Source organism: Anarrhichthys ocellatus, unplaced genomic scaffold (genome assembly GCF_004355925.1).
Source record: "Anarrhichthys ocellatus isolate YVR2014 unplaced genomic scaffold, GSC_Weel_1.0 scaffold86, whole genome shotgun sequence".
Lineage (NCBI taxonomy): Eukaryota > Metazoa > Chordata > Actinopteri > Perciformes > Anarhichadidae > Anarrhichthys > Anarrhichthys ocellatus.
This window is the reverse complement of record NW_022280116.1, coordinates 2438387-2459694: the sequence shown is the minus strand read 5'-3', so window position 1 is coordinate 2459694 and position 21308 is coordinate 2438387. Positions and strand designations below refer to the sequence as shown.

The window sequence follows — 21308 nt, the reverse complement described above, 5'->3', positions numbered from 1 at the left end:
ACCAGGTTATTATGTTGACGTTTAGATAACATGTGTTTGAAGTAAGGGTTGGTTAGAGGCTGTCTGTGTTTGGTTTTGGCATGACATTCCAACAAAAAGCTAGGTTTATTTTTAGCCTTACCAAAAGTTGAACCATTTAGTCTAAACTCAGGGCAGAAATTACCCATATATAAGGAACCCGCCTTCATGTGACGTTTAACCAATCAACGTGTGAGGAAGGGGGCGGGAATCAGGTCGTTTCCGCTGTGGGGCTCGTGTCTGTTGTTTATGAATCGATTCAACAGGGTCTGCAGTCACAAGGACTCGTCCAAGTCAGTATCTAACTAATATTTAGCTATTTCTTATCTTTGCTTAATAGGAGTTTGTTTACGTTTATAGGAAAGTGTGTTTTTAATTGTTTGCTAACGAGTCAAAGCAACTCAGATAAGTTCCACAGCACTTAAGCTAATGTTAACCTAATACTGTAAAACCCATTTTATTATGGTGTTCAGGTGACATCACGTTTCTATATTGTTTCTGACTAAAATAAGATAACTCGAGTGTTTCTGTAAACTGGCATTTGTACAAATATAACATAACGTCAATAGGTAACGTTAAAGTCTTTCTCTCAGGTGACTGCAATAAATCAGTATTTTTGCCTTAAAGGATCATTTTGAAACTAGAAATCAAGACTTGGATCTCTGTTTCAATCAAGATCAAGCTTGTTATTTAATGCAAATGGTCGCATTTGTTGGCCTCGCTTAATGTGTTAGGCGAGGCCAACAAGCTATAAAAAAAAGTCACCTGCTCACTGTATTGTCGACATCACAGGCTTGCACCCATGCCCATATTTTAATTGACATGAATGACACTGGTGCATCATGTCTTATGCATTTTGGTAAGACCCTTGGGCTCAGAGACATGTTTGAACTCATCTGTAAACATCAACAATAACAACATGTGCAGCGTTGAATTACAGTTTTCCAGTTCGCTCCATTCTCATGTGATGTTGTTGGTGACTCAACAACACTCAAGAGAATCAAACTAAAACCAGACTTCTCGACAACAGGCTCCTTGAATCATGAAGCAGCTGCCTCCGGATACGGTTCGGCTGTTGTCCAGCTCCCAGGTCATCACCTCTGTTGTGAACGTTGTGAAAGAACTGATGGAAAACTCCCTGGATGCTGGAGCTTCGAGCATTGACGTCAAACTGGTACGTTCTCTAAAGGTCTTTGGAACAGGGCGGAATGTATTTTGAAAAATATGGTTGATTAGCAAATGATGAATTATAGGTAGTGTTGTCTGAAGGAGGCTTTGTCTCAATAGAGCTGGGGATGCCTGCCTATTTAGCAGCGCTGTTGTTGTAATGGATAATGACGTTTATAAAATATCAGCATAAAGCATGGTGTAAAACAACACACTGCTATAAAGACATTAATAGAGAATAGCTATATTTTTTCTGCAGGTTAGCGTGTGCTTTTTAATCCTCACAAGTCAAAGTACTGATTCTGATTCCCCCTCCAGTTGCACAGGCAGTCTACAAGTATTATTGAATTTTTGCAGGAGAACTACGGGTTGGACCGCATAGAAGTGCGCGATAACGGCCATGGAATCAAAGCAGAAGATACTCCCGTGATGGCCGCGGCGCACTTTACTTCAAAGATCTGTAGCAACGAGGACCTGGAGCGTCTGGAGACGTACGGCTTCAGAGGAGAGGCGCTGGGCTCCATCTGCTCCGTGGCCGAGGTGAGAAGTATTTAACAATTATTACATTACGCTGAGATCAAAATATTAATGTACAGATAGCATGACTTTTTGATTTATCAGTATATATTAGGAATTAAATATACACCCTGGTTTAATACTGCATATAAACGGGGTTCGTTGGGAACCTGATGTTTAATTGTACTCTTTCCTTTTAGGTGGCTGTCATCACGAAGACAGAGGAGGATGACATCAGCACCCAGTACACGCTTAACTTCACTGGGCAGATTGTCTCTCAGAAGCCGTCTCACTTAGGTCAAGGCAAGGCAACAATAATTCAATCGAAAATCGAGGACCGCTTTTGTATAATGAAGTGGTAACGTGGAACACTGTAGTCACAGATAGACACTTTGACATCAGTTAAAAAAGTATACCGCTTAACTATAAATTAATGTTTGAGTCCACTAGCAGCCACATTAGCTCCTGTACTACGAATTATACTGTTTAGGAATATCTCGTAGATAAAACTGTAGATAGATGTATAATTCTTTAAAGGGATCACGTGACAACTTCCTTAAAGAGGTAATATTGGTGTTTGTTATGAAACATTTCAGAGTAACACACACTTTGACCAGTGTCCAGTTAGATCTGTCTACCGGAGTCCGTTAGCCTCGTTGCACAAAAAGTACATTTTATGTCAGAAGCTGTTGCACACCTCTGCTCTTTGTGTTTCATAGGCACAACAGTGAGTGCACTGAAGCTTTTCAAGAACATTCCAGTGAGGCGTCAGTACTACTCCTCTACCAAGAAGTGCAAGGAGGAGCTGAGGAAAATACAGGAGCTGCTGATGGCCTACGCCATTATAAAACCGGACTTGAGGCTCACACTCATTCACAATAAGGCCAGTGACTCCTTCTCACTTTTTAGTTTTCAGTTAGTAAAGAAAAAAATCTATACCGACAACTTTCACTGGTGACAGACAGCTTTCAATCAGCAGAATACAAATATATGCATAATATATATTATTTACAATCAAAGTTGTAACATTGGGACATTTCCATCAGTCACTAACCAAGCAGTCATATAACTGCTTTTTAAAGTGATATGCAGCTCAAAATGATTGAGGACCGTAACAATGATCGCCTTTGGGCTTGACAGTTGATCGTACAAGTGCTGTAGTTTTGTACATGGAATCTTTACGATGGAAAACGGATATCAAAATGTCATTACAATTGTTTGAAATCATACCTAAGCTGTCGATCTGCATGATCGGTGTATTTTAACTAGTCATCATTTCCTCAAAAGATGACTAAATACACTGCTGTGTTGCGCTATTGTCCTTCCAAGAGCTACGCTGGTAGCCGTGTCTCTGATTTCAGTGGATTATGCCGAACAAACAATGCCAAAATGAATGCCAGATGCATTAACACAGCCAAAATGATCTATATTAACAAGCCTGAAATGTCCCACGTGATGCAGGGTTTTAACTCCCTGCTCACACAGTTCAGCATCCACTAGATGTCCTCATTAGTCTTCAAATGAACCAACGTCTCTGCCTCAAAATCACCCTCAGCTTTATTTAGTATTCCATGTATTTACAGTATAGTGTAAATACATTAATATACTAATATACTGTAAATACATTAATATACTGTAAATACATTAAATACACTAATATACTGTAAATACATTAAAAGACTAATATACATTAGTCTTCAAATGAACCAACGTCTCTGCCTCAAAATCACCCTCACCTTTATTTAGTAATCCATGTATTTACAGTATAGTGTTGCATGTGTGGCGAACGTAAACGATGACATTGATCTAAGAGCGAAGGAAGGTACGCTAGTTTATTGATCTTCAACATTTTGATACTACTGCCACTACTACTACTACTACATCTGGTGCTACTATTACTAACAATACATGATATTTATAAAGCGCTTTCTAAAAATTGGTTGCTTCCAGCTAAATACGGTATTATTAATAAAGTGAATGGTTTAACTATTAACTCGACACTAAATAAAAACGGTCTGTATGGAGATTAATGCTGCAAAGGAAAAATAGAGATTCAGTGCATCTTTTTAAAAATATATCTGTATTAATGAGTTTATTTAACATATAACTCACGATGCTATTGGACGAGGGCAGGAAGGGGAGTTTGTTTTCTTTGACATTCAATCAATAAATGAAAATAACAAAACATAAAAACAGTTATTACAACAAGAAAAATGGGGGGGAAATACAAAAAGCCTATAATCCCCACTACCAATCCTGTCATATGCTCGCACCCAATTCCCTGTCTAAATTTCACTCATGATAAATTCTGTGTCAAACGTGTAAAAGCTCTTAAACAGACGGTTATTAAAGGATATTCAGGAGCTTGCTAGGTAAAGTATTAATCAAACCACTTCTTGAAGACAGTAAATTGTCTCCAGCCTCCTGTTGTTTAGTTGTCTGTGCTAATACGAGTCTTTGAGCTGTGAAATCGTTACGTGTGACGGAAAATATTTATTTGACTTGTCGACGCACTTGAGGAACGCACAAGCCTGTCATCGAGCCAAGCGAGCACAGATTGATTAACTTGATAGAAAGGTTAGTGAGTTCTTTGCTGGCTCTGCTTGATGAAAGTTCAGGTCATTAAAAGAAACGCGTCTCGAAATATCATGCATGCAACAAATTATACCCGTCGCTATTAAGGAACAATAATAAGACTGATAAGGACTTTTTAAAATTACCCTCAAAATCTACAACCTTGCCTGAACAGAGTTTATTGCATTCATTTATTATGGCTCCTACTAACAATCGTTTTTATTATTTTATTTAATCAGTCAGCACAAAGTCAGAAAATTGCAATCAATTGCAATTCCCCATCACAATTTTCCAGAGCTCAACCTGACATCTACAAATAGTCTTGTTTTGTCCGACCCGTATTCGAAACCCCAAAAAATAATGATATAACACTTGGCGAAAGCAGCAAATACTCACATTGGAGAAGATGCAACCAGAAAATGTTGGGCATTTTACTTGATAAATGACTTAAATGATTAACTGATTATAAAATGAGATAAACTGTCAACCGTTTCTGCACTAGTATTTATTATATACACTTAGGGATAAAGTATGTTAACCTCTAGGAACATTACATGTATGAAAAGGGCTCTTTGGTATGTAACCACTGTACTGATATGACATTCAGGTGCAGCTTAAAGGTCCTCTGTTCTCTTGAAAGGTTTGGTTGAGATCTGCTGAAGTGAACCAAGTCAGAGCCTTTAACATGTCTGCAGTCATGCCTGAATATCACTCACCTTGACTCTACAAAAAGTATGAATCATTGATCATGATTTTACTTTCCATCGTAAAAAAATGTGAGTCTTGCAACGTTGACAGTTTGCATTTGTAGCGTCTGCAAAGTGATGTGTAAATTACTTTAAAGCGTTGCTCATGAGGAGTGTTTGTTATTGTCCATTACCAAATGGAAACGGTGAAATGACTTAATGACGATAGAAGCTTCAGTAAATATAACAAACACACACACCAAAACAGTGCTTCATATTCCACAATGTCCAATTTTAGTTTTAATCATTTATTGTCAACATCAGTCATTAATTGTCATCAGTTAATGGAGGTTGCATGTTTTTGGTGCAAGATCAATGTCGGTAAATTACTTTTTTTTTAGCATATTTTTAACCCATTTTGTTCACTTTTTATGACCTGCCCCCTGGGTTGCACAGGGTTATAGACTTTTGGAGTGCACAATAAAAAAAAAAGCCAGTTATTTTGGGTTGTTCCATTGCATAACCCTCGATTAATCAGCGGCGGAATTATTTAGCAATTAGACATTTCCATCCCTCATGCCCTTTCCCACCACAGCTAAGCGTAACTGTCAGGTGCTCCGAACACAAATATGGCTGACTGTGATCCCTGATTTGGCTGATTATGACACCTGAGTAAGTCGCTGAACACAGCTGCGGACTTAACCCCGGATTCCGTTTCAGGCTGCAGCCAGTTTGTCCACAGGAGTGTATAGGTGGTGTGGGTCACGCAGGGGCCAGGCGTTCATAGAAATCAGTTTAGAGGTAGTCAGAGGAAGGTACTGAAGCCGTTTTGTACAATCAGCACTCAGTTGCCCCTATCCTTTATCTCCAACTCTGCTATTTGGCCTGTGTCGTGTTTCACAGCTTCTTCAGGAACCGTTTACAGGACTGATCCGTTTACATGGGCCAAATTGCGTATTTAATAGCCGAGACATGCCCTGCGAACAGAGTGCATGCTTTTAGAAATCAACACCCGGGTAATGTATTCACTGGTGGACACAAACTACTTGCCCACACGTTGTGGGTGTCAACATATTGATATTTTCTGATCCGACATAATTCCAAAAGGATATAAGCATATGACCTTTTAAATCCATGTTTGTGTCACCGGTCCTTGAACAAAATCAAAGTATAAACTAAATGTTTTTGAGCCAATATTGTAATTACGATTTTTCCCTGAGATTCAACTGTTTTCACACGAATATATCTACAAGTATCCGTCGCATGTGGCATCTTGGGTTTGAAGTTTAGATAATGTCAACAGATCTTCTTGGTTAGAAATGATGGAAAGGTTCATTTTTAATGTAAACTTGTCCATTTTTACATTGGCAACAATATCTTTAACGTTCCCTTCCCTAAATTTGGTCGTAGACTGATATGACTTCTGCTGCTTTGCTGGTTTTTGGTCATCTCTTGCTGAATCACTTGACGGAAACAAAATGCATGTTGCTAACTTGACAAGTGTTTATGCTGTGTGAATGGCCTGACTCATGGAAGTCATATTGTATCATATTGTTGCAGGTGGGGGTTTGGCAGAAGGCCACGGTGGCCGATCACAGAGGTGCCCTCCTTGCTACGCTGGGAGCCGGCGCCGTTGCCAGCCTGCTCCCTTGCCACCATCACCAGGAGCAAACAGAGGTTAGTTAAGGGGAAATATGCAGAGATGAGAGAGAAAATGAACAAAACTACAGTTTTCTTTTGGTTTTCACAACATTGCTGGCAGAAAGTCAGTTTAATATCAAGGCAAAGCAAGTTTATTTATATAGCACATTTCAGACACAAAGGCAATTCAAGGTACTCTACATAAGCATTAACATACAAAACAAGTAAAACTGAAAATAAGTCATAAAAGAGAGAAAAAATAAGAATAAACAGTATAAATAAGGTAGATTTAAGAGGTGCAGAATCGAACATCTTTAATGATCTCGGGAAAAGCAGCGGCAAACAGAAACGTTTTGAGCTTCAGTTTAAAAGAACAAAAGGTTGAAGGAGACCTCAAGTGCTCTGGACGTTTATTCCAGATCTGCTGTGCTCAAACACTGAAAGCTGCTTCTGCTTTGGTTCTGACCCCGGGAGAAGGTGAGCAAGCCTGTCCCAGATGAGATTGATAATAATCTGGGTTTATAGTTGTGTAAATCTGTGCGTCGTCCGCATCATTATGGTAGGATATTTTCTTGTTTCCCGAAGATGCGAGCTAGATGTTGAATAGAGCCGGACCAAGAATGGACCCTTGGGGAACTCCACAAGTCATTGCTGTTCGTTCAGATTTGTGAGGATCAGCTGACACAGAATAGTCTCTATCCTGCAGATAAGGTATAGACCAGTGGAGACTGAGAGAGAGTGCCACACAGTTTGCCGTCAGTCCAGTAGTATGTTATGGTTAACTGTGTCAAACGCAGCACTGAGATCCGCCGGTACTAAGACGTATTGTTGGACTTTCTTGAGAGCGGTCTCTGTGTGGTGATGAAAAAACAATTATTTAGTTTCGAGAAGATATTGAGGTGATGGAAAAACAGCTTTTTGTATGATTTTACAGAGAAGTGGGAGGTTTGATATGGGCCTTCAAGTTTGAGGTGTCAAGATTGTTCTTTTTAAAAAGAGGCCTGATTTGCTGCTGTTTTCAGTATCTTGGGGAAATGGCCTGAAAGGAGAGGAGTATTGACTATTGCCAGGGGGTCTGGTGTTATGCAATTAACAACATTCTTTAGAAAGCTTGGGGGAAGAATGTCAAGGCTGCAGGAGGAAGAACTTAAACGTAACACAATCTCCTCCCGGGTGTTACGGCTGATGGGATCAAATTGTGTCATGCAGATAGAATTGGTTTTAAGAGGACGGATGGATGACATGGACCCTTCACCTGATACGGAGACACTGACAGCTTGCCTGCTTTTTTAAATTTTGCCTGTAAAAGAAGGCGGCGAAGTTGTTGTCATGATTTGGTAGAGTTCAGGTGCTACTGATGGGTGGGGGGTTAGTCCATAGCTGTCAGAATGCAAGATAATTCGATAGCACTACTGTTGACATCACCAACCATAACTATACAAGTCGATACAGTGAAGTCATGCCTGCGTGTAAGTCAAGTAGAAAAAGAACCTTAGTGGCCTATCAGGGCTCAACTTTTAAAAGTGCTTCCCAGGCTGGCAACCAGGTTTCACCCTTTGGTTGCCGAAACTTAAAAATACGTTTGGTAACACCACATCATGTGGCTCCAAATATATAATATCCAATATTTAATTATCCCTAATGCAACAAATATATAAAAAGAATAACACATATTTTAGGGTGCAACCATTCCTGTTTTTGCTTTGGCTATTATTTATATGTTAAAAAGTAGTTGCCTCTGACGGCAAGCAAAGGCCAACAATTGGTTGCCAATTTCTAGAAAATGGTTGCCAACGTTGCAACCCTTATTGCCGAGCCCTGCCTGTAGATATTTAAGAACAAACAGGAGGAATGTAACTGAAGCGATATGGTTTTGATATAGCTAACCCTGTCTGACTGTCTCACATGGACCGTTGCTCAGTCGGACAAAGTCTCCTTTGAAAAAAGGATGTCGTGAATGTGAAGCGACGACAAGGAGTCACGGGAACACAGCACACTCTTTGCTCTCATACGGCCATTATCGCAGTTCATCTTCATAAGGCACACACTTGCCCCCTTGAAAAAGGTAATTGTCAACAAGTCCAAGTGCTTAACAAGAAAAGAAACAAGTTTGAAAAATATATTGAAGTGCATTGGGAATAAATTACGATGACTCAACGTCTTCTTTGTTTTGCTTGCTTTAGGAACATCTAATTGTAACTGTCACCGTTATGTTAAAAGCCTGGTTAAGATGGATACTTTTTGCAGAGCAAATGAGAGCATGCACGTTACGCACTGGACCGTGAGCTAATAACCTCATCACGAGCGCCTGGTCTGAAGCCAGCAGATGTGGTCAGCTGGTGGCTGGCCAACTATTCCCTTGCCCTTTTCTCCTGAGTTCTTTCCTGATGAAGTGTGAGTGATTTTCGTTAGCTAAGCTTTGTTGTGCTGACCGTAATCGAATTATTGTCGAGCGGCAACTTTCTGCTTGGTCACGGTAGGTGTCACGCGGCTCGTACCTGCTGCTCGGCTGCCAACTAATCCAGCCTGACAGATGTGGAGCAGCCCTTTTCACCCCGTTTCTCTCTCTCTCTCATTTTCCTCTTTGTTGTTGTTATTTTGCTGCTGCACCTTGGTGCCCAGTTATGAGGACGACCTTTCACCTTTTCCCTCTTACTCCCTTTAGCAACCAAAGAGAACGTTCCTCCTCTTTGTCCCTTCGTGATCAAGGGAACTGGGTTGACAATTTCTCCGGGGCCTCGCTCCGGGAGAGTTGTAAGAGCTGTTCCTCTGCAGAACAAAATGTGACACTGCGGGACTACACACAGCCGCGGCCCTTTTGGGCCAGAGGTGCCATTCGTGCGCTCATAAAGTGACCCTAATGAGCAGGAATAGAGAGAAGCACATGTACCCCCGACCTGAAACAGCAGTTCATTTATTAACTTCATTAGCATGCGTTGCTGCTAATAATGAGCCCTAGGCCATGTGGTGGGGGGGGGCATAGCCACGACGCCTGCAATCTGTAGAACATTAATAGCTTTCCATACTTTCTTACTAGCTGACATTAATAATGGGAGTTTTAAGTGTATTTGTTCGGTTTTGTGTCGAGTCATCAGTTTGAGCCCACGAGAACCACCTCTGGCATGATTCTAGGTGAAAGGTAATCGTGTACGACATGTTGGAGCCTGCGTGTCGAGAGGAACCCACAAACTGCCCGTCGCTCTTGATTGTTTCCAAATTTACTGTGAAAGGACGTTTGCTGTTCGGACAAGAACTTTTAAAGAAGTTGATGAGATCAGTGTAGCGAAGCCTCTGAAGGAATGTAGCGTTCTCTTGTTCTCATTACACCGTGACAGCGTATGTACAGTATGCTATGTCCGTTGCTGAGTGCGTGTTGGCTTGTGCACAACCTGAATTAATGGCCTCATTCCCAGATGTGCAGCTGTGCTGTCAGCAGAATGGCTCAGCCGTGCCGTCTTCATTGAACTTGTATTGGTGGTAAAGTTTATGTCACGTCCAGGTGTGAAGTAGTTACACTGTTATGCTGCTGTGCCAGCCGGCTGCTGAGCATGACCAGAAGGTCTCATTTAAGAAAACGTCAAATTCAGCGCTTTACCACGACCATTATTTGCCTTGTAGTGTCATATCCTAGTTTCTGTCTGCTACCTGCTTTGTGCTTATCGGTTTAATATTATCATTGTTTCTTATTTTATTCAGATTGTTTTAGATGGCTTTTTTCCAAAGCCTGGAGCGGATTACTCTTCCACAAGCTCATCGAACCCTGACAAAACATTTATATTTGTCAACAACCGGCCTGTCCACCAAAAAGATGTGATGAAGGTAGAGTCTTTCTGGATCACTCAACACAACACAATACATACAACCAACACTTTTTTGAATCTAATTCATTCATTCTTTTATTTCTTGTTGAATACTTTTTCCTGGTTGGACTGTGTGATCGATCATCAGTTGCTACGTCAACACTACACTGCTCAGTATCCGGGTGATGCGGCCCGAAACCGCTACCCCACCGCCATGCTTAAAATTACGGTTCCACCGTCCTCAGTCGACGTCAATCTGACACCTGACAAGACACAGGTTCTTCTTCATAACAAGGTAGCTATGAAATTCACTATAATCGGATAGAATTTTGTCAGAAAAAATTCAAGTCATGCTCCAGCCTTGCTTTATTGTGGGAATAGCCCAAGACCCGAGGCTGCCAGATGTGATTTGATGATAAATTCCTTGTATCGCCAATACTTTAGGAGGCTGTGCTGACCGCAGTAGATGCATTACTGGTTTCTCTCTATGGCTATCGGCCCGATGGTGACCCCCCAGCTGAGAAGCAGCTTGGCCGTGAGACGTCCTCTTCTCGGCCTAGCACTTTGCGGACTGATGATGCTTCACGACCGGACAACGAACAAAGCGTAGAGAGGGACGACGGTCTCGCCAACTGCCGCGGTAACTTCCTCAACAAGGCACCTGAACATGCTCTGTCAATAGCAAGAAGCACCGATGCTCCACTGGACCGCCGGTCCTCAAACGGCAGCTCTTCCTCCTCTGTAGCAGAGGACTGGATTGTCAACCATTTCCCAGTTGGGCTTGAGTCGAACCTTTCTCTCTATGACGATGAGACGGCTCAGAGCTGCGCTCAGGCAGCAGGAATGGGTTTAGCAGAGAGACCCGAGGACAATGCTGTATCAGGTGCAGACTCAAGCAAAGGCCAGATATCTGCTGCGGACTGGAGCCGGGGGACGGCTTTGACCGACCCCGCGTCGGGAGAACCCCTGCGGCCCGTCAAAATCCACCAACCCTCGATGAGCAGTCGTTCTGGCTCTGACGACATCGAGAGTCAGAGCGGCCCAAACAAGAAGATGTTCAACGCCATCACGGAGAAGCGGGCTGCTCTGACGGCCTACGACCTGATCAGCAACCGCGCCATGAGGGCACCGCTGTCTCCTGCCGCCCTCTTCGAGAAGGAGGCCAGAGCAGAGGTCCTCAGGGAGAGACCCACAGCCGGCCTGCAGGATATCAGCGTCGCCGTTCACGAGAGGTGGAAAAATCTGAGGGAGGAAGACCGTAAGAAGTGAGTTTCCAGACCTTCACCTTTCCAAGCAGTCGTTTCCATTTCTTGTTACTTGCAAGACAGGGGGGGGGGGGGGGGGGGGGTGGGGGGTCTGACCTGTCGTTTGCATGTGTACTGTCTAGTCTGGAAAGTTTGTTGATATGAGCTGTGTTTCTAATTTCCAGTGTCTGAAAGGGGGTTAGGTAGATGACATTTACCGCGGGACATTAACAGGTATCACTAATGGTGAAATATCCTCTATTTCCAAAGTATGCCATCCAAGTATTTATTAATTACTTATTTAAGTATTATTCCAATTGTGTTAATGTCCCATACCTACAAAATTCCCTAAACAGAGACATTTATAGAGACACTATGACAAGATTTAAGAGACAAAGACTGCTATGAACTGATTCTTCCCTTTGCACAGTATTTCTTGATTTCTAAAGAGAAACCACAACATACGTTTTGTATCTAACTATCCTGTTTCCAGGTTCAGGCTGCAGTCTCTCTGTCCATTGAAAATCTCACCTACATGTACGTCACAAGTGGTATTAGGAGTGACACATAGTTGGCCAGTCAAGAACAGATTTGGCACAGAACAGATGGAGGTAATGGGTTTTTTTCAAACCTCGCTCCCTCACAGTCAAAGGATTTACATTAATGAAGGTGAGACGGGGGTGGAGTTATTTGAAAAACAAAACAAACATGATATAAAAATGGGGTGATCAGACAAATGTGGCATTTTGGGTAGATTAGTGTGTCGTTCTGTAGCCTCAAGATGGGAATTTGCTTCCGAAGTGTAAGAATTATTACAAAAAACATTTAAGAAATGGTGCTATTAGCAGGTCAAAGAGCACAGCATACAGCTCTTGTGTTTTTACAATCAATTGATTTAATCAAAGCCAATTATGAAACGGGATGAGAGTTGAATCTGGTCACACGGTCATTGGCAACTTCTGTAATTGGCCAGACGCCCGGCGATCTCTATCCACTGAGCTAAGTAGCATCATAGAACAACACTATTACACAGCGCTGACGGCGCTTCATCCCAATTACGTTAGATCACTGCGTACCAATTTAAAGTCATTACCAAGTTGGATCGTGTGCGTCAGCAGTGGCTGGGGCCTCATATAAGGTATGGCAGAGTGTATGGAAAAAGACATCTGTTTGGAATCCCGCCTTGCCGTAACTGCTGTCTTAAACATGAAACAAGTGCTTGGCTCCTTTCTCCGCCACTGGTAAGTGGCACACCACTTCTAGGAATTACACTTGCACAAGTTCACGAAAGAGGTTCTTTGAATAATGGGGTGCTGAAGTGTAATCCCTAATGCTTAACACTTGAAGATCTATGGAAACACGAGTTTCGTGGACAGGAACAGATGGCAGCTTAGCTGATGTGCTACACAGAAGAAGTTGAGCACACAAGTTTGTACAACATTGTATATAAAGCAAGATTTTCCAGAAGTCTTAGAGATCCGTACCACTTATTTAGGTGGACTTAGATGCCTGGGTTAGACATACTGAAGTTCATGTCTAAAATGGGTGGAGTGCCCTTTTTAATTTAGCCTATAGTGTTAACCTTGGGCATGTTTTTGCCATACAAATGTCCAAATCAGTGCATGCTGGACTGGTAACTTGGAATAGATTTGAAGTCACTACTGTTTTAACTCAAAGATACTTGGTTGAACTCGGCAGGTATGAGGAGAAGGCAAAAAAACACCTGGAACACCACGACCAAAGGACCAAGTTGGCCTCGGCTGAAGGTCCCAGAGAGACGAGTGTGAGCACCCCCAGGGGCCATGCCCAGGGCCAGAAACGCAAGGCCCCGCTGTCCAACCAGCAGCTGCTGGACCAGCTCTTCTCTGCACAGCCCCAAAAGAAGATGAGGAACCCTGCACCCAAGCCCTCGCAGGTCCTCCCCTGCAGCGTAGCTGCCCTTCGGCTGCAGCTTCAGCGCCTTTCATCCCAGAGCAGCGCAGTGCCACGGGGCCTCCGTCTTGTAAACCGGCTGGCCTCTCAGAGCGCCTGGGTCATTTTATATGGTCAGAGGCTCATGTTGTTAAACCCATTTCGAGTGGAGGAGGCCTTGCTGTTTAAGAGACTCCTAGAGAATAATATACTTCCAGCAGCGAGTCTCCAGAACCCTATACAGTTAACAGATGGGTAACGTATCAGCCACTTCTCACCAGCAAAATGCCAACCCTTTGGGAAACTGCACACTCATCCAATATCGTTACATACATACATGCTCGAGACAATTTTTTAAGATAAACAAACCGTAATCCTTGGTTTCTATTAGGGCTTTTCTAATTTCCCGAAACACACAGTTGTTGTATGTTAAACATCTCCTTGTCTCTCTGTTATAGAAGTCTCGGGGGGGCTGAATATACTGAGGCCCTGTGCAACATGGAGAAACAAAGCCCTGAGCTAAACGGAGGGGCCCTCTTCTGCGATCGCAGGCTTGTGGCTAATGGGTTCAAAATCAAACTCACTCCAGGTACATTGTAAATAACGCTATTGTATGAGGCAGTCTAGTAGGATTGAAGGAACATTCGTTTGCCAATTGTGTCCCTCTGAACCTGCTTACAAAATGGTACAGCCCATAAACAGTCTAACACAACCGGTCAATCTTATTTTTATATTTTTTAGTCGTGTTTTTAAAGGTCTCATGAATCGTCGAGTGTTATTTAACACAATGTAGGAGCCATCATTTAATGTCATAGTTCACCAGTCATTTCGAAATGTCAAACATACAGTCCTGAGTAACTGGATTACAGGCAATTATTTCTGACAGAGTTTCTGTGAGTTTTCTATTTCTTGTGGGTACAACTAAATATTCCCATTCCTTCAACAAATGTGTCCATCATGAAAAACTATGAATGATGAAATAGAGAAGTTTTACATCATGAGGACCAAAGAACCAAGTATGTTTTTAGAGTTGTCTTTATATAATGGATCAGGATGAGTGTAAATAATGAACTGAGCACATATTTTAACATTTAGCACACTAAGAAATCAGCCATGTTAACCAAAAATCTGGTAACTGAAAACAACAAGTTAGTATAATGCAGCTAATATAAGATATAATGCAAAGACCCGAGCAGAAAGCAGAATTATGTTTGTACTGAGCATACGTAGTTCTTTTTTTCAAGGAGATGGTCCTTGTATTGACAGGTAGATTTTTCTAATAACATACAGTGTACATCAGTGTAGTTTAATCGTGTATATACTGTAATAAATGAATTCATCAGTCAGGGTGATGTTAGTTCTAAATATAATGTCAGAATAAACCAGAATAACTCCAATTAAACTTGTTTTTGTCGGCTCCGTCATCATTATTGTGACATTATTTCTCTTGCAAGGGGTGTACGGTGTCCTGTGAGCGATGGTTGTTTTTGTTGCTGGAATGGTTCACCTCAGTTGACATTGGCTCTCTGCCGGACTGAGTGGTCTCACAGTGGGGTTGTACCCCAGTGTGCAGGTGTTGAGAATGGTTGCCCTTTAAGAAATTCAAGGAATTTTCATTTGGCACCGCCAGCCTCGGTGGGTGTGCGTGCGAGCGGGGTGCAAGGTAAGCGGCACATATACAGTTGTGTGAAAAAGTGTTTGCCCCCTTCCTGATTTCTTATTTTTTTGCATGTTTGTCACACTTAAATGTTTCAGATCATCAAACAAATTTAAATATTAGACAAAGATAACACAGGTAAACACAAAATGCAGTTTTTAAATGAAGGTTTTTATTATTAAGGGGGAAAAAAAATCCAAACCTATATGGCCCTGTGTGAAAAAGTGATTGCCCCCCCCCCTGTTAAAACATAAATTAATTGTGGTTTATCACATCTTTGGAAAGCTGAGTTCAATTTCTCTAGCCACACCCAGGCCTGATTACTGCCACACCTGTTCTCAATCAAGAAATCACTTAAATAGGACCTCCCTGACAAAGTGAGGTAGACCAAAAGATCCTCAAAAGCTAGACATCATGCTGCGATCCAAAGAAATTCAGGAACAAATGAGAAACAAAGTAATTGAGATCTATCAGTCTGGAAAAGGTTACAAAGCCATTTCTAAAGCTTTGGGACTCCAGCGAACCACAGTGAGAGCCATTATCCACAAATGGCGAAAACATGGAACAGTGGTGAACCTTCCCAGGAGTGGCCGGCCGACCAAAATTACCCCAAGAGCGCAGCGACGACTCATCCAAGAGGTCACAAAAGACCCCAGAACAACATCCAAAGAACTGCAGGCCTCACTTGCCTCAATTAAGGTCAGTGTTCATGACTCCACCATAAGAAAGAGACTGGGCAAAAATGGCCTGCATGGCAGAGTTCCAAGACGAAAACCACTGCTGAGCAAAAAGAACATAAAGGCTCGTCTCAGTTTTGCCAGAAAACATCTTGATGATCCCCAAGACTTCTGGGAAAATACTCTGTGGACTGACGAGACAAAAGTTGAACTTTTTGGAAGGTGTATATCCCATTACATCTGGCGTAAATGTAGCACGGCATTTCAGAAAAGGAACATCATACCAACAGTAAAATATGGTGGTGGTAGTGTGATGGTCTGGGGCTGTTTTGCTGCTTCAGGACCTGGAAGACTTGCTGTGGTAAATGGAACCATGAATTCTGCTGTCTACCAAAAAATCCTGAAGGAGAATGTCCGGCCATCTGTTCGTAACCTCAAGCTGAAGCGCACTTGGGTTCTGCAGCAGGACAATGATCCAAAACACACCAGCAAGTCCACCTCTGAATGGCTTAAGAAAAACAAAATGAAGACTTTGGAGTGGCCTAGTCAAAGTCCCGACCTGAATCCGATTGAGATGCTGTTGCATGATCTTAAAAAGGCGGTTCATGCTCGAAAACCCTCCAATGTGGCTGAATTACAACAATTCTGCAAAGATGAGTGGGCCAAAATTCCTCTACAGCGCTGTAAAAGACTCATTGCCAGTTATCGCAAACGCTTGATTGCAGTTGTTGCTGCTAAGGGTGGCCCAACCAGTTATTAGGTTTAGGTGGCAATCACTTTTTCACACAGGGCCATGTAGGTTTGGATTTTTTTTCCCCCTTAATAATAAAAACCTTCATTTAAAAACTGCATTTTGTGTTTACTTGTGTTATCTTTGTCTAATATTTGAATTTGTTTGATGATCTGAAACATTTAAGTGTGACAAACATGCAAAAAAATAAGAAATCAGGAAGGGGCAAACACTTTTTCACACAACTGTAAGGTGGTTCCGTTGCACAACCTCTGCTGCGTATCCCATCCTTTAGCTAGGATTGTCTAAAATGTGTCATTTTCAAACTTTTATTACAATAGATTGATGTGTTTCTGTCAGTTATTGCTCTCTACATACATTTTTAAAAGACGATGCACATGCAACACAACCAGCACAGAAATATTTAGGTTAAAATATTAAACCTACCTCTACTTATCCAGGTTTTTTATCGTACTTTTCTGAGTTAATTTTCCATCCAAAGTCGTGTGTCAGAAATATAAATTGTGCATGATTTGCAGTATTTCCTCATGAAATGAGAAGCTATCACTCTTCCACCCTACAAGACAACTTCCTTCCAGTCTGCTGGGGCTTCTATTAGTCAGTTAACACTCCATTTGTCCCTTCGCTTATTTGACTTGGTCATCATTCCAGCCGTAAACCACAATATTTATTTATTATTCTTTCCTGGAGATAGTAGTAGCGTCTGGAGTATATTAATCCTTGTTTTCTGCTTGTTTTGGCCAGGCCCCGCGTCTGCCGAGAGACATCTGGAAGTGACAGCTATGGCAGACTGCGTGCCTTTCCTCGGTGTGGAGGACCTCAGGGAGATCCTGACAGCAGTTCTTCACAGGAAGGCCCGGACCGTGCAGGAGTGCCGGCCACTTAAAGTCACAAACTACCTGCAAGTGAGAGACGCTATGAATTAAGATAAGCAGTGGATAAACTGTTAGCTCTATCATATATGTATATATCTGAATTGTATCTTTCACCTCACAGGGTGAAGCAGTACGACTTGCCCGTCAGTTACCTTCAAATCTATCCAAGGAAGATGTGGAGGAAACCCTTCTACGGATGGATCAGCAGCTCACTGGGAGCAACCAGACCTGCATCCACGGACGACCGTTTCTCCAACACCTGTCTGACATTCCTTCTACAGACCAGGAAGCTAAAGCTCTGCTGAGGCCTTTAGAGCTGTAAGAAGAAGACACCTCAATCAAAAATCTATGAAACAGCCGCCTCATTTCGACGCTGCTGATTATTCTCAATAATCTCAGCTACTTGAGTTGTTTTCGTTCTGCTCAAATGATGTCCAGCTTCGTTACAAAACATAAAGATTAAAGTATTTTTCCAGATTTTGTGCATGGATCAAGCATTTAACTCATGTTAACCTTGAATTGTTCACTTCTATTTAGTTTTCCTATTTTGCAATATATTACCTGTAATTCATTTTACCCAGAATCGCTGAAGCCAAGCTATTATGATTGCAAAGGGTTTGGCTGCGCTGTGGAGGGATGCAGGTTAGAATCCTTTGACTGGCTCAAAACGTCTAGATGAAGACTGTAAACAGGTAATGTTCTCTCCGCATCGACTGCATATGACTGTTAGAGCAATTCACTTAATACGTTGTTAGTTAGTGGCCAATAGTTGAGGACCAGACTTGAGTGTTTTACTCACAAATAGCCAAACATTTCCATAGTTTTGTCAAGGAACTGGAAAAACGTGCCCTAGGATTTGCAGATGTAGAGAAAAGACAATACATTGATCACAGTTAATAGTGCAATTACAGTAAATCTGTTTAACTTTGACAGCAGATTCCTGGCAACAAAGAACTCATATTTCAACCTCAGTATAGTTACTGCATAAAAATTAGACTGGACGTGTTCATATGCAGATTATGGTTTCATTGATTTATTATATTTTGCATTTTCTTGGATCAACAACAGCATTCTGCGCCCCGCTGAGGGATATCTGACTGCCTAACTTCACTTCTGTCCCAAAGCCAGAGTATCTTACTACCCCTGAGCCTCATTGTGGCACCATTGGGATGGGTATTGGCAAGCTTCAAGCCAGAGATGTACATGTGCCAGCTACTACCCATAATTCTTTTCCCTCAATTAGTGCCAGCTGCTCGCCCTTTAGTATTGACAGATAGTTGTATATTATCCCTGGCTGCATTCAATGCTTCAGAGATTTGCACTGTAATTTCAGCCACAAAGTTTAGCAAATCCTTGACACTGCGCTAACTTGTGGTGTTGCCACTTCCTAAAGACATTAGTCGATTACGTCACCGTTCTGGTTTTCAGTGTTGCTTGAGGTTTCCTGTGGGCAAACGAGCTGAATTAGGCTTCGCTCTACAACTAAGTAAAGAGCAGACTGGCAGAAGTCTCAAAGCATGTGATTTTCTTTTTTCAGCATTCATAAAAAGTCTTAATTATTTTCAATCGGCCTTATGTATTGAGAGGTGGTGGTACCTGAGCGAGGGATTTCATTGGGAAAACATTATTAAAGAAACATTAACTGTGATTTGACCAAACCTGGACAACAGGAATACGTAACGCCATATGGGGTTTTCACTCATCGCCTTTTCATATGGACACTGAATCCCACCACAGGGAAGAGTGCAATCTAAACCGCTCGTCTTATGATAATATTATAGTTAGGACCGTGAAAGGTCAAACCTCAGCACACGTCTTGTTTTACGCGGCCTCTGCTGAGAGAACCCACAGATGGCTTCAGCATTGCTGCAGGGCCAACACTCTGCAACGTGCCTCAGGCAAGGGGATAAATACCAGCGAGGACCCCTCACCCCTTCTCCCCACGGCTTTTTTGCCCCTCACTCCTTGTTTGAAACTTCTCACTCCTCAGTTGCTTGTGTCCAGAAATGCGTGCAGCAGCAGAATCTACTCAGTACATGCTGCCGTTGGCACCCGAGGGGCATATCAGAGTAATTGGCGAGGATTAACTGATGATCATCTTTTGACCATGTGACCGCACTGTTTAAAAGGTCAGCAACGGTTAATTTTGCCAGCTGTCTTTTAAGCCATCTGTTTCACTGTTTTTGACATTTTCTGCAACCACATTGAGGTATTTGCTAATGATTAACCCAACCTGAAGAACGATATGAAGGAAGAGTTTTGGTTGGCGCAAAATGTAGAATAACCAAACAGTGATACAAGAATACTCATTTCACATACAGCGTCATCTTAGATAGATATTTGTTCTCCGATTACTGCCCTAATGTGCAGAGCTACTGCTTCTCAAGTTGTAATCAGCAGCCCGGGGAACTGTACACCACTCACAACCCAGAGGTAACAGTGCACAGAGTCATCAAATCCAAAATACAACGATGTGTACTAAATTTAACCCCTTTACTGCTCTATTTTTGGAACAGCTCTGAGAAGTAGTCACGTAGAGTACCTTGCCCAGCAATGGGCGCAAGCAACACCTGTTTCTGTTTAGAAACGTGAAACTAGATGGAGAGAATTTCAATCAAATGAGAAAAGAATATAGTTTATAGATTAAAAACATACATCTTTAGGGTGTGTTCAAAAGTAATTTATAACCAGACCATACCTTTCATATTAGCTTTTATTTTTATATTGCCGAAAATGCCCACGAAGAGACTTGTCTCAACTGAGGTGCTTGTCGGATCGTCAGAAGACTCAGCGGATGCTATTGGCACAGCGCTGTGGAGATAGGTCTGGCTATGCAAAGACTATATCTCCACACAAGGTCTGAACATACGCACGCGTACACACACACACACACACACACACACACACACACACACACACACACACACACACACACACGTTTTTAACGTTCACAGACGTATCCAATTGTTTTTGTAACATTTTGAAACATCAACAAGTAAACTGTGATCATGTATTGCCCCTATGACAGCAGGCTTTCACCCTTTGTCCTAGTGCGGCTGTTCAGAACAGCCATAGACACACTTTGGCCTTCAGACATGGTCGGACAAATCTTTGAACGAACTACTTCATATCAAGCGTACTCTGGTCTTTAACCAATGCATCTCTGTTTAAAGCTACGTCTGTCTGATGCTTGAGTTGAGCCCCTTTAAATTGAATCATAGAGATCATCAACAGAACATACTTTATAAATGTGTTTGTATTCTTTTTAATGGCAATTTTGACTTGCACTTAAACCAGAACTGACACAGCTTTGCGAGCTGCTAATGCCACTATGCTAGCATGCTTACAATGGCAATGCTAATATTCTTATTTACCATGATCCCTATTGTGATTTATTAGCATGAGAACCCCTGGTGTTGCAGGTGTACATTAAGTGTTGGACCCGATGGCGATAGAGGTAAAGTTGCTGAACAAGATGTGTCGGTATCATACACCTTTGTTTGAGACAGCTTATTTTCTCTAATAATCCAAAATCCAGTGTAAGAATCCCATTGGCTTTTATGTAGAGGGAACCAGCGTGATGCTAACGTCCGGGGTTGGCCTACAAATATTCGTCATCTCTGTGTTAATCTATTACAACACAAATAGCCCGTTCAGCTTTTTTGCCAAATGATAGTCTTTGTAAACTGTGTGTAACTTTACCTAAAGACCCTTTTACAGTTTGTATACAATGATGACGTACGTTTGTGTGCGCACACAGTTTGGCAACGGACGTATGGTGCAGCGCAATA

General features: G+C 42.0%; 1 protein-coding gene across 1 annotated transcript; it reads left to right on the top strand.

Moving 5' to 3' along the window:
- The first annotated feature begins 232 nt into the window (after positions 1-232).
- Positions 233-20116, top strand: pms1 (PMS1 homolog 1, mismatch repair system component). Its single transcript, XM_031875078.1, has 13 exons — positions 233-311; positions 1049-1192; positions 1543-1725; positions 1902-2004; positions 2421-2584; positions 6522-6638; positions 10299-10421; positions 10551-10697; positions 10847-11667; positions 13345-13812; positions 14016-14146; positions 17387-17547; positions 17639-20116. The coding sequence occupies exons 2-13, from the start codon at positions 1061-1063 to the stop codon at positions 17837-17839; spliced, it is 2751 nt and encodes a 916-aa protein (XP_031730938.1). The 5' UTR covers positions 233-311; positions 1049-1060; the 3' UTR covers positions 17840-20116.
- The last annotated feature ends 1192 nt before the right edge of the window (positions 20117-21308 follow it).